At 34.1% G+C, this 14,466-nt stretch overlaps 2 protein-coding genes across 3 annotated transcripts in view; one reads left to right on the top strand and one right to left on the bottom strand.

The window, feature by feature from the left end:
- Positions 1–602: 602 nt before the first annotated feature.
- On the top strand, positions 603–2,804 carry LOC127810857 (60S acidic ribosomal protein P2-like). Of its 2 annotated transcripts, none has more exons than XM_052350428.1 (4): positions 603–743; positions 877–974; positions 2,291–2,526; positions 2,633–2,804. In XM_052350428.1, the coding sequence occupies exons 1-4, from the start codon at positions 640–642 to the stop codon at positions 2,657–2,659; spliced, it is 465 nt and encodes a 154-aa protein (XP_052206388.1). In that variant the 5' UTR covers positions 603–639; the 3' UTR covers positions 2,660–2,804. The 2 variants fall into 2 exon arrangements, with proteins under 2 accessions (XP_052206388.1, XP_052206389.1); XM_052350429.1 differs by having other exon boundaries at positions 653–686.
- Positions 2,805–5,571: 2,767 nt separating this feature from the next.
- The window catches only part of LOC127811997 (exocyst complex component SEC3A), a 90,802-nt gene continuing 81,907 nt past the window's right edge, over positions 5,572–14,466 (bottom strand). The window contains exons 19-25 of the mRNA XM_052352233.1: positions 12,640–12,721; positions 9,875–9,972; positions 9,519–9,627; positions 9,347–9,415; positions 7,859–7,924; positions 7,690–7,779; positions 5,572–5,864 (exon numbers count right to left, since the gene is read on the bottom strand). Coding sequence (XP_052208193.1) covers positions 5,754–5,864; positions 7,690–7,779; positions 7,859–7,924; positions 9,347–9,415; positions 9,519–9,627; positions 9,875–9,972; positions 12,640–12,721 — 625 coding nt within the window. The 3' untranslated portion in view covers positions 5,572–5,753. The remainder of the gene's footprint in view (positions 5,865–7,689; positions 7,780–7,858; positions 7,925–9,346; positions 9,416–9,518; positions 9,628–9,874; positions 9,973–12,639; positions 12,722–14,466) is intronic.

Here is a 14,466-nt window from a genome sequence, read left to right as displayed (position 1 = left end):
ATACATTTTTTGTATTTAGCATTGTTATCTTAGAAATATTAGGTAAAGAAAAAAAAAACTAATTTTTCAAAATGGTGACATCCTAGGAAGTGCGTTTAAAGGGTCCCTATAAAATTATAATTTTTTTAACTAAATTAGTACAAAAAATTAATTTAAAACTCGTAATTAGATTAGTTTAAAATAATTACAAAATATATATCAATCTATATTTTAATATTTTTATAAGATTAAATAATAAATATATAGATGTATAAATCGATTAAAAAAAATTTGTGTAACACGCAGAGCTTGATTATTCGTCTTATATAAATTTGTTTTGCATAATCTTTATTTTTATGGTATTTTTAAAATTATTGATAATATTCAAATGATTTTTAAAAAAAGAGATATGAGATAATTTTCAAATACTATTTGCAAAGCATAATTTCGATTATTATATATAAATATATAATATATAACAAGAAATATATTCTGGACCCCCTCTTTTTAACTCTAATTGGGCCGACCCTTGAGTCCATGTCAAAGCCAGCTTTTGTTGAAATGGGCTATGGGATTGGGCCCTTCTTTGAAGAAGGGAGAAAGGTAATTTCGGAGCCCAAACCTAAAACCCTAAGGTATTGTATATAAATTCCACTCTCAATGTTGGCTCATCGCTTCGTCAAACCAGTGCCCATCGGAATCAATCGGTGCGCCTCTCTCTCTCTCTCTCGCTTCGTCACACCAGTGCCCATCGGAATCAATCGGTACGCTTCTGTGTGTGTGTGTGAATTGATTTAAATTACCTCTCTGTTTCTAAACGAATTCATAGAGTTTTTTGTTATTGTGGCTTTCAGATCTGAAGGAATTCATAGTGTGGTTTGTTTTTGTGGTTTTCAGCTTCAGAACGATGAAGATTATTGCTGCGTACTTGCTCGCCGTGTTGGGAGGCAACGCCAGCCCTTGCGCCGATGATTTGAGACACATTCTCGGTTCAGGTACCGTCTCGTCTAGTTACGTCCGTACCATAATCGTTTACCGTCTGTATACTGTTCTTAGCTTTAGTGTTAAAGATGATAATTAATCAGGAATGTTAGTATAATTTCGTGGTTTTGGTCTATATTTTCCGTTAAACATGTTTCGAGGGTGATTTGCGTCTCGTCTAGATTCGATCGCGGTGTGTTTGTTTCGTCTCTTGAAACTGTTTTAATATTGGTATTAAAAGGTGAAAGACACTCTCTCAGAACTTTTTACATATGTGTGTGTATTCTTGTTTTGATTATATTATTTTCTTGATATGATAAATTGTTTTCTGTCTTGTGGGGTGGGTTTATATTTTCTATTTGTTTTCGGTTATAATATTATATATATCTGTATATTCCTGGGCTTCGATCTATTTTATTGCATGAGCAGCTGTTGTTGAATTTCTAATTAGCAGAATTGCAGTAGTTAGGTTGTATTAATTGTGCGAGAAAAAACGAGCATATATTGTTTAGCCACAACACCGTCCCCCTACCTATGAACCAATTTGGATAACAGGTAATCCTTGGTGGTGGGGCAATGTTGCTTTTATAGATGGAGCAAAATGTCCTTAATTTTTTTTTATAAAAGGGGGGCAATTAATTTTTTTTTATAAAAGGGGGGCAATTAATTTTTTTTTATAAAAGGGGGGCAAACTTGTTCTGAAAACTGATTGTTATTATATGTTGGTATTAGAGTTGCGATTTGTCAATTGGGTGTCGGTGGATATTTTTTGGATTGGCTTTAGCATTGTGGTTGCTGACAATGTTGCACTCGATGTTGCTAGGTGTGTTGTAAGGTTTGCTAATAGAGTTAATGATTTGTGGTACTCATAGATTCTTGTAATGGAATTACAAACAGTTGAGTAATTTCTTGTGTTTCCCAGATCTTTAACTCAGGTACAGAAGCTTATTTAAATCTTGAATGTTTCTGTTTGTATCAAAGGGCTCAGGTAACTATGCAGATGGTTGGACATGGAGGTGTGATTATTATTAATACTACAGTTGTGTTCGTGTTCCTCTTTCACTCGTCTATTTTCCCCAACTATAGTTGCCTTTATCCATTTGAATCTAATGTAATGTTTCATTGACCATGGCTATCAATTTGGATAATGATTAAGAGTCTGATGCAGTTATCTGACCTCATCAGATCAGGGCGAGCCCTTTGGGGTTCTTTAACTGCGTGAATATTGATACCGATACAGGAATTTTTGGTTTTGTTTGGACAGTTGTAGATTAGCTAGCTGTCTGAATGAAAACATTTCATTTATTTTTGCTTTATTCTTTTGGGACAGTTGGCGCTGAGGCTGATGATGAGAAAATTGAATTCCTCTTGAAAGAAGTAGAGGGAAAAGACATCACTGAACTGATTGCTTGTGGAAGAGAAAAATTGGCCTCAGTTCCTGCTGGTGGTGGCGGTGGTGTTGCAGTGGCGGCTGTTGGTGGCGGCGGCGGCCGTGCTGCTGCTGCCGCTGCTGCTCCCGCAGAAGAGCCAAAGAAAGAGGAGAAAGTAGAAGAGGAATCAGATGGGGTAAGTTATTTGTTATCTTGACTTGTGGTAAACAAACACCCTTTCCCGTCAAAAGTAGACTTGGTTGGCTGACTTTGTGTGTTGGTTCTTCTCCTTTGTCTCGCAGGATATGGGCTTCAGTCTGTTCGATTAGAGAGGATTATTAGTGGTGCTGGCTGTGTGCTTTATGTTGCCAAGTTGTTGGCTCTTGGTTTTCTCTTGTCTTGAAATTTCTGTTGCTGACTGGCAATTTTTGTTTGGTGACATGGCAGTCATATTATGAGTAGACTTTTAAATTATCTCTAGCATTCAGAAATTTTTCGTAATTTTGTTATCCTTTTTTAATGTGTGATGCATTAAAGAGAGAAGAGATGACATTTTGGGTCTATTTATAGAGTTAATAGCTTCAAGAAGTTAATTGATATAATTTGGTTAACTCAAAGAGCAGCAGGAATGGTACTGTCCACGAAATCAAATTTATCTTTTACTTATACAAAATGATTATTTTTATGGAAAAATGTTAGAAAGCTCGACGGGTTTACTGACGGGTTTATCAAAAGAGGCAAAAAGACAATTTTGTCCCATGCCTTGCTCACTCCCTCCCCCTCCCATGAATTCCCTTACTGCTGTGCCCGTCTCTTCTACCATGGCTGTTGCCTCGCTTCTCTGTCATGTTTTGCTGTAGTTGCCTCGTTTTTGTTACCTCTCTACTATTGCTGTCTCGCGCTACTGTAGGGGAGGTGAGGTGAGGCGGTGATGGCTGAGAGGTGATCGAGGCGAGGCACGACAGAGAGGCGAGGCAGCGGCCATGGCAGGGGAGACGCGCAGAGAGGGGGGGTAGTGGCTCGTTTTACAAATTTGTAAAGTGGGTGGGGTAAAATTATTTTTTTGCCTATTTTTTGTGAGGCGCTCGATAGGCTTGACTAATTTTTATGACTCAAATGACATTACTAGTCTGACAATAGTAACTTGATGTTATTTACGAAGGCTCAACTTCAATAATAATTATATTTATTAAATCATCTCAAACGTAATTCCCAATGTCATACCCCTAACAAGGTGGATACCACACTTGATATGAATATTGATAGGTATAGAAATAAGGAAGATTATAGTGTAAGAGTTGATATAACGCGAGATGGCGAGATATAAAGTAAGGAATAAAGTTAGTGGGAGTGCACATCCTCCTGTCAACAATATCTAATCACTTTATTTATCTTTTTCTTGACCTTATTGTTTTTTTAATCTTCCAATTCACACTTCGCATTGAGAGTGAGGGTGAAATTAGAGGATTTGCTTTATGAGATTCTTTTTAACTTATGACAACCTGTACGTGGGAGATCTTGGGTAAATAATTTGTGACTATAGCTTTATAGGTAAGAGTAGGAATGTTCTCTTATGCACGGAAATGGAAATATTGAAATGGTACCATTTTAACATTTTCAAAACGTTTTTTTATCCTAAAGTATTAAAGAAAACACACACACACACAAAAAAAAAAAAGAAAAAAAAATTCCAAACCATTTATGTATTTTCAAAATGTTCCAAAATAGTTTCACAATATTAAAAAAATATTGAAAATAAGTTTTTAATTTAAAAATATATTTTTATCCCACAACCACTTTAAAGAGGGAAGTAATTCCATCTATATCATCCAATGACCATATTAAAAAGATAGAATTAACTTATGTTTATGTTACTATAAAATGTATGTTTTTGTTTGATTAAATAATTATTTTTTATATTAAAAATTATATATATAAAAAATCTTATTTTTTTATTTACACATTTTTTTATATTTTTATTTTTCTTTAAAAAATAATATTTTTTTATTTTTATTCTATACCGTATCTATTTTTCATTTGAATCATACTATTTGTACATCACTTTTATACATCTTAGACTACATAAAAAGGTATTATAATCAAAATACCCATCACCTCCATGCCTCACGCACCTCTATATTCCTCATCAGAGACTTTTTTATCATTGATACACTTTTGTGTAACTCAAGATGTATAAATAATATTTTTCTTTTCATTTATGTACAATTTAGGTAATATCTTCTTCATAAATAGTTTGTTCCTTTCAAATGGTACTTTTTAAAATAATATTATTTAAAACAAATTGTGCATTTTTTTTTACTGTCCTTTGATTGTAAAAATCAGAGAAAGGCAATGACTATGAAACCGAAGTAACAAGGCTATAATGGATGGTCGGCAATAATAATACCATTATTCATTCATTTAACAGGGGACTTGTCCCCAGCAAGGCTGGGATCCTGCGTTTCACTATCTCTAGACGTAATTCTGGGGTGAGCATGTAACCGAACTCACCAAAAATGTTAAAATCAAAATAACTGAACCTGTCTTAAAAATGAAAAAAATCAATTAAACAAACCGAAAAACTAGAAAACACCAAACAAATACAAAAAAAATTGAAATGATAAAAAAAATTAAAAATAAATGTTACTCAAATAAAAATAAATGTTAATCCAATACAAAAAATTACTCAATTAAAAATAAATTTTTATTCAATTAACCTTGTAAACAAATTTCAGTCTAAAAATATTACTCAGTTAAAAAGATCTATTAATTGAGTAAAAATAATATTAGGCAATTAAAAAAAAATTCTTAAATAAAAATGACATTTGGGTATTTTATTTTATTTTTTTTAATATAAAAACCGAACTTAACCGAAATTACTAAACTTAAAAATCGAACTAAATCAATCTTTAGCTAAAACTGAACTTAATCAGTAATTTCCATTGATTCAATTTGGTTATTTTAGTTAAATCAAAATTTTACTCATCCCTAGATGTACCAATGTCGTATCAACCCATAATCTAACCTAAACAAAAACGATAAATTATCATATTGGTTTTTGTCTAGCACTTGGCCGGTATGGTATGGTACGAAATTTATAACAATGCTCCTTAGGATGGTAGAAATGCTCAAACATTGCTGAAGAGAGCCAGCCACAAGGAACCAAGTTAAAAAAAAAAAAAAAAAAAAAAAAGCGCAAAGGTAAAGGTTGGAATGAGAAGAACCCGCATTATGCAGCAAATTTAAACTCAATAAAGGATGGACTACTTATGTATAAATTTATAGTCAACAAGCAACATGAAATGCCAGTCAACAAATAATCTTTTAACTGTAAATGCTAAACCTTGACATGCCCCAAACAATCAACAAAATATAAAGGGGCAAGGTGACTGAAAATTTATCTTACCCGCAAAGTAATTTTCTCTACATGGAGGCCAAAAGATCTCTCATTTCAGCTACAGATGGAATAGTTTCGGTGGGGTACACCTTGGCAACAAGTTGTCCAAAGCTATCATACTTGTCCAGAAATTCCTTCTGCCCACAATTACAATAGCCATTGTTAGATAGTTGCAAATAGGTAATCTTTATCTCTTCTTTTCAATTCTACTTTTGGTGTGCTACACAAGAACAATCACAAGGAAGCAGAAGCTCAAGCTACGTGATTATCATTTTCTTTGTCAAAACAACCAAAATGAAATGAAATAAATGACACTACATTTTAAATTTTGTGCCTTTGTTTCCCGGACCTTTTGCACCAATTGCAAAATGACCTACCACCATAAGTTGTTCACCTGATTGATGATGATGTTATTGTTGTGGTAAAATGTAAAAGTGGTTCTCCCCCCACCCCCTCTTCTCTTTTTCTTTCAATCCCAACTTAAAATAAATGAAAAATGTGTCCTTTTGAGAAGAAAATTCACCTCTCAGAAGAAAGGTCAAGGAGTAACTTCCATAATAGCTAAGGCAGAATCAAAGCTTTTTCTGTGCTACACCAAAGATAGAGATGACTGAGGACAGCTATAATTCATCTAGCCTGCCCCAACCAGTGACAAAAAGGCTTGTGACGGTGATCACCAACATTAGAGATGGCAATTTGATGGGAAAATCAGACCCTAACCTGCCCCAATCCTAAGAAAAAGGGTTATCATACATATACATTTGGTTTACAAATGGATTACTGGAGAGAAGTGAGTTACGGTTTTTAGGTCACTTCACCCCCAAAATAAAAAATATCATAAATATTCTCATCAACTGTGCCTTATCACAAAGTTATGGTCAGTGTCATGGTATTTATATGTCAACTGACTAATGAAAGTTACATTGACATTACAAATCTGTGCAAAAGAATAATGTGGCAAAATTTTACATTAGATGCCCTTCTTGACATAACCCTTTAGTGAGGGAATGATGACATAAAGTTCTAACACCATCTTCATATGGAAGAATTACATAGGATGGCAATGAATGAAAATAATTTGTATTATGATGCGATAACATAATATAAAAAGTTATGTTTCCCCAATTATCAAAATATACATACAAATATTGCTACTTGAATTATTTTAACATTGACTGTATAAATATATATTTAAGTTCTATGCCAATTCTAATTGTACCCGCATAGTTGAATAAAGGCTTGGTATGCTGTTGTATGCCAATTTTAATTGTCTTAACTCACTTCATGAGATTGGACAAGGTTACTTAACCAGTCATGAGAATTGGCTTTAGCAACTCAAAATTTCAGTATTCCTTTTCATTTCTCATCAAACTAATTGCATCTTGCTGCTAATGCTGTTTTGTTGATCTAAATAAGCTTTTCTGATAGCATGCCTTGCAGAATCTCTAGTACTTTCAAGTCTCTGATTCTTGATGCATATCAAGCAAAACACCCTTAATGCAATCATTTCTCATGTTACATGCAACTGGTGTATTTGACAGCTCCCCGTTCTGTGATATGCATATGGTAGGATGGAAATAGGAAGAGCTTTCAAAATTATGTCAGCATAAGATAATGCTTTAGCTAAACTCGTCCCAAACCCAATCTATTACCATCCCTAAGCAACATAAGATACATGACATTCCAAGTGAACCGTTAATCTGCTGATGGTTTCATATATGCATCATACTAAAACACTTCTGTTATTTCATAATTTAGGTTCAAGATATTGCTTTAGGCCAGGTTCAACATTTTCCCAAATTTCAGTCTCCTCCCACTTACTGCTGCTCTAAAATTAGGTTGATACAGAAAATGAACATCAGAATTTTTGCCACTTCCAGACCAATGTTTGTCACGATTAAGTTTTTTAAGTTAAAGCAAGCTACAAGAGTGTGAACAAGCAATCTAGAAGATGCTGTGTACCTTGCATTTATCCCACAAAGATGGCAACAGCTCTTCTGAGGTTAAGTTCTTCTGCAATTTCTTATACATTGCCGTGATAGACTTGTCAACCTGTACAATGCAAGATATGAAATATTGAACCATTTTTTGAAACAAAGGCAACAGATGGTGAAGCTTATAAACAACATACCCCAGATAAGCTGGACTTCACCACCTTCCGAAGATCCATTTTTGACAATCCAAGCTGGAATGGAATCTGAAATTTATTCAGATCTTATTATTATTTCTTTCGAGGAAAATATGGGTTCAGCAATAATTGAAACAAAAAGCAAGTGCATCTAACACCCAAGGCACGTATTGACAACCTTTCAGCCAGCACAATATTAGTCAGCATATCACTACTTTGCAGGCCCTAAATCCACTCAGCTTACCTATTTCTTTGGTCAATAGTCCATCAATATTCCCTGCTCATAACTGTTCATGCTCATCTTTAGCCTAAAGCCGAAGGAGCTATCAGCTTTGCTGAAGAAACCTCCAGCTTTTTCAACTTTTTTCTCCTTACACATATTGGCCATTCTAGCAACCACGTACATATGTACACCCTCTACAATATTCACTACCAGACTATCAACAGTTTGGCACAATTTTAACCTTCACATAACCTAGTTGAGTGGCCAATTTAGCCCATTTATTAATCCATCTTCAATTCCCCAAAATGGGTTCTAAGCATCATTTTATATTTTTCATATCACGGGCCGCATATTAAAATTGGGTCCAAAATTTCATTCACTTAGGCCACTAATTAAACTCTCAAAATTAGCTTCAGGCTAAATCCCAAATATGGGTCAACTGGCTCGAACAATTGACTTTCCAGTCGGTTGTCCACAGTCAGCTCAGCCGATGCCCATAGTCGGCTCTTCACTCAACAATTGACCTAACTTGCTCCTGTTTTCTAAAGTTGACTGCGCAGTTGACTCTAAGTCCGCTGTTAGCTCCTCTTCAGCCTAGTCAATGCCAAAGTTTGACTTTTTCACTCAACTGTTCACTGACTTCACCTTAATTCACCTCAATTATCTCCATACATGTGAAAACATTATACAACTTAACATTCACATACACCCACACACCACGATATGCTGAAAGCTGGACAAAATATACAGGTGGTTACAAACATTAAAAATGATGACAAGTACAGAGGGCATAAATGATTTCTGAAGGATCAATGTCCCTAAAACATGATATACTTGGTGCTCATGCCTCATTATAGGTGAAATGTTATTGGATAAACCCCTGAATGAGTATAGAAACATCAAATACATAATTTGTACTCTCCTCTCACAGATGTTAACCCAATCAAATAACTGAAAATCTCCAGGAAACTTTATTGTCCAGCATGTTACAACTGCTTCAAAGCATGCAGAAATGCACATATTATCACTTACAAATACATAAAAGAAAGAAAGAAAAGGAAGGGAGAGGGATTGGTATTCACTGTGGATATAGGAGGGGTGCAATTCCTACATACAACATTCACTCAAAACAAAATTGTATCAGAAGTCCAAGGATCTAAGGTGTGATGAAACACCATCTTTGCCAACAGTAATTCAGACTAGCTGTCAGCAATAAGAGGCATTCATGTTGAAAATTAAGGGATTATGCACGCACTCAAAACACTAACCTCTTCAGGGGTGAGTGTGTACATCAAATCCTCAATTCTTCGAGCAAACTGGAAAAGTCGTTCAAATTGCTGCAGACAAATTTAATTAAGATATTGGAACTTCAGAAGCATACTATTTTAAAGATATTATTCAAAAGCATATAAATGAAACAGCTGAAGGGAAATTACTTACGTAATATATGATCATGCTGATATGACGTGTGCAAGCCAGTTCATAATTTTCACTTGCCTGGTGATAAAATTTTGCCAAAGTGGGCACAACATTGGCTAGGTCATATAGACTGCATTTAGATGCTTCTCATCAGTTTGTTAAAGGTGATAATGCTCATCAAATACGGCCCACTCTAAAGAAACTGATAGAAAGATCAACTAAATTCTCATGTGCATATATGCAACATGATTTTTCATGGACAAACTTGGAAGACTCAGAAGAGAGTCCATTGGGCTAACACATGCAGCCTATTTGAATATGCTGCATAGTTATCTAAAAGAAAAATACAACACATACGCACACTCTTTCACAAATACCTATTCTGAAATGCAGCATAATTCTCTAAAAGCATAATATCGGAATATTTGGGGTCTTGTGCTGAAATTTTCTCCAAAGTCACAAACATTATGGTGACCTGTCAAACAAGCATTCAGATCAAGTAATCTGACAAAAGTGCAGAAAACTGTTAAAATAGGGTGGGGTGAAGGAAAGAAACACATTAGACACCTCATAATTTCGATTTACCAGAAGTTGTTAACTTGAATAGCATTTTCCATAGTTGTGAATACCATATCGGACAAGGTACCAGATTTGTTATTGCTATGGTACCAGTATCGGACAAAATCAGGTACTGTTTCGAATATATTGCTATATATAAATTAATACAATATGTTGTGTTTCCATATTGTACTTGTTGGTTTCACCATGTCAACTAAGTGATGGAATACAACTATATCAATTATCTTCATTCACCACCATCTCATGAAACTTCTCCATATGAAGATGGTGTTGAAACTTCATTTCATCATTACTCCGTCAGGGGATGTTATTCACTACCGGTCCCAAGCCCAGATAAAGGAGGAGGGTTGCGTTAGGTAACCGACAGCCAGCGTAAAACCTAGTTGGATCCAAATATAAATTTTAGACAAACTATCTGTTGGGGCGTAACCCACATAGAAGTCTATAATTCACGTAACCGACTCCACATAGTGGGATAAAGGTTGTATATGTTATTGTTGTTGTATATAAATTAATACAATGTATTTTAAAAAAATATGTATGAAAATAATAAAACTTTTCATACAAAATAGCATCATAGAAACATAAAATTATTTATTTTTATGAGAGATATCTTATTTTGCCACATAAACTTATTTGAGTCTAATCTTACAAAAAAAAAAAAAAAAAAAATTCGCAATACATTAGAATTCACAACAATTACTTATAAGATTAAGTTTATCATTAATGATATAATCAGGAATCACAATTAAAGGGAACAATCATTTATAGAAAACAAGGTTATCTCTCTCTCTCTCTCCATATATATATATATAAAAGGAACAAAAAATTAAAAGGAAAGAACAAAGTAATGAAATGGTCTTGGCCAATGTGCCAGGATTGGAGGACAACAGTCAACTCAGAATGGTATTCATAACTATGGTATTTGCTACTTGGAGAGTATGTAATTATTATGTTCCCGACCACCAGGTGGTGGGGGAGAACATAGGTAGATGAACAAAAACATTAAATATGGATCTGCTACCGAAAAGGTAAAAATAATATATAATGTCAATGTGACACAATGTTGGCTTCTTTAAATGAAATAATTGATAATTTTACTAGCATTACAGTGGTGAATAACATGGGCTTTTAATGCTTCCATTCAGGAAACTAACATCAACATGGAAGGATCTTGATCTGAAATAGATATGTATATCTTTTAAGTACATCTTCTTTTGATTTATAGTTTAGTTTTTATTATAATCTTAAGAGGTCAGAAGCTACTCAAAACAAGTTTCTAGCCACATATCTAGCAAGCCATCACCTTTGAAGTAAGTGAATTGAAGGTTTATGTAAACACAATTCAAAGGGTGTACTAAAAAGGCATATATCACTCGAGATCAAGGTCCACCCTTGTTGATGCAAAAATTCTTAAATGGCAGCATTAAAAGATGTATGTGGCCCATGATGTGTACCATCCTCAACCCGCTAAAAGTGAGCATCAATATTAGTGATTTCATTAAAAGTTAGCCCATATTTCTTCACACTCACACTATATATTATGTTTACCTGTGGGGATTTAATATATCATGGAAGCCTTTTCAAACAGCAAGTGAAGCTATGACTTGAATGGTTTTTGCCACATGGGTGCTTGCTAATACAATTCATGTATAAATTCTAAGCATCAGGTATAAACCAACTTATAGAATGAAATAATCGCATCTAGAACGTGCAGCAAAGGATAAGGCAGCATTTGGCTTTATAATCTGATGCATATCAAAATAGATTCCCTGGTTTTTCATAGAACTGGTGCACCGCCAACCTAAACTGCACGTGTAACAAATATAATTTCTAAATAACTGCTTCCAAATGCTATCAGAGATGAAAATCAACTTTTAAGTCCTGTACAGTCAAGGTCTGCGTTATTTCAATTGAAACGATCGTTCTGGTATGTGAACTGGAAGCAATACAGTATGCTGAATTGTTCTAAAATGCTGATAAGTTGAGGTAGACTTTGTACATATTGCTATTAGAATTGAATAGCCTTTTAAAACAATTTTCTTTTAAGAATTATATAAAATATAGAAAAATAAATAATCTATTTTTGTTCAAATTAATCATGTAAAGACATATTTCTTGAAACATGATGGAATTTTTTTACATATATAAACACATATATCAAAAAACCCTACTCTCCCTAAATTTATAAAAATTATTTTCCATTTTATCAGTATAAGAAAATAGTTAAGGATATTTAGATCACATTAGATTGCTAAATTCTCCATTTCAGAACAAAAGTGCAGCATGTTCCAAATGACTGCAACAATTTACAATTGTCTTAAGGTTCTGGCATTTTCTAGTTAAAATTGGGTATGAAGGATGGTGTGGCTCCACCATAGCAAAGTGAAACTAGATTGTTTGGCACTGTCTTACAAATTCCTACAAGATAAATGAAAGTTTTCACAATTTCACCACACTTCATGCACCACAGTGCCGTACTTCAACAATATAAAATCACATTGTAGGCTTTAGACCATTAAACATGAACCATAATATAACATTTGTGGATTAGAATACTCACAAATTTAGTGTATGCTTGATCAACCAAATCCCTTGATTGTCCTTGGATGTACTGTTCCATTCGAGTAGCAAGAGTTGCAAATCTGTATATAAGTGGGGGTATGTGATTCTTAACCAAGACTGGAACTACTGAACTTGGAAGAGCAAACACACATACAAAGAAGCAACATCAAAAGAAACTTAAAGTTTCTCCTACTTAAAACCCCTTATTTTCTCTTATTTTGTTGGTTCAAGAGGAGAGCAATAAAAGTTAACCAAGAAAGTGAGACGAAATTTTCTTTTACCCTTATTTTCTATTCTTCCATTTTTTTTTTTTTCTGGATAGAGTAGTGGTGACAGGTTTCATCATTCACGATCAAACAATTGCTTAATTCTCAGGGAACTGGCAGGGAACGAACTTTGCAAAAGCAGTTTATATGCAGAAAAAATAAATTAAATTTGCTCTTTCCCACAAAAGAGCTTGCTCAAATTATAAAAATACTAATCCGTTTGAGAAGCAAGAGTGAAAAAAGAAGATTTTATACAATAAGCTAAAGCTGTACCATGTATAAATAATCAAAGTAAACAAGCTAATCAAATACTAAAAGTACTAATAATGTTTAGAACCAAAAGAAGTTTTAGATAGTCGAAATCCAATGTAACAAGCACCTCTGTGAAACATTGCTAACAGGCAAGCCAAAAAAAAAAAAAATTGCCAATAAACAGAACAGCATCAGCTATCTATACGATACCTTTATTTATAGTTATGGAAAAAAAAGTTCCATAAAATAACTTTATTTATGGAAACTTTGTGCTTTCGACCATTATGAAGAGCTATCATAGAGATGTCTCTTCAGTATACAAGTTGTTACTAAATCAATCTCATTTTCCCAATTGATATTCACCGATCCTCCAAAATAACTATAAAATGCCCTAGTTAGACTGCCATTCTTCATTCGTTAGCATGTTCATGTATACAATTGCAAGTTGCAACACCAAGGACCAATTTTGCTTATGGATAATAGGAATATGTGAACTGAAAAATGGGAAAAAGGGAAAACAATGTCCTTAACCAAGAAAATGGATCACTGATAATTGTGAGAAAATGGATATCTTATTGGGAGAGCATCCTTACATCTATGCACTCTGATCCTATCCACGCTGTGCATGGTCTGGATTGAAATCAACTTATGTCTAATCTTTCAGGTACTTAAAAGAAATTTTGCAATAAGATTAGATATACTTGGAAGGTCAAGGGGATTGAAATAATGGAGGCTGATAAGATGATAGAAGAAAGAAATGTAAAAAAAAAAAAAAAAACCTAATTGTTCTAAGAGTTCAGAGTGTTTGACAGAGTAGATTTGGTTGCCAAGAGCTGCTTGAATAGGTTGAGAGACCCTGACAGAAAAATGTGAAACTGCACAGACCTTTTGAATGGGTTCCCAGGCATTCAAATGGACTCGTTAGATCCAGAGAATATTCATTCCAACATACAAAGGCTGTTTGACAGTCAAAAGGGAGATTGAACAGGTCAGACCAGGTAGCAAGCAATTTCAACGGCATACTACAAGGCATAAATACGAAATTCTAAAGATTTGTTTCTAAACTGATTTTTTCCACCATCAACTTACCCTCTTTTAGAGTTTCTATTTCTATAAATAGTACTATGCTCACTGTTATCACACCAAGCCTTAGACCCTATTTTATATCTAATATTTTTAATTGTTTTCAATTGAGACATGGTCCTTACTGTATCAGCACTTGGGTCAGATCTTGAGCCCATTCACCAAAAAATTTTGGCTAGATGACTATTCCCTCTATGGATGATGTCCTCAGCCCCTGCAGATGT

The sequence above is a fragment of the Diospyros lotus genome, chromosome 10 (genome assembly GCF_014633365.1).
Source record: "Diospyros lotus cultivar Yz01 chromosome 10, ASM1463336v1, whole genome shotgun sequence".
NCBI classification, from domain to species: Eukaryota; Viridiplantae; Streptophyta; class Magnoliopsida; order Ericales; family Ebenaceae; genus Diospyros; species Diospyros lotus.
This window is presented reverse-complemented; position numbering and strand designations above follow the sequence as displayed.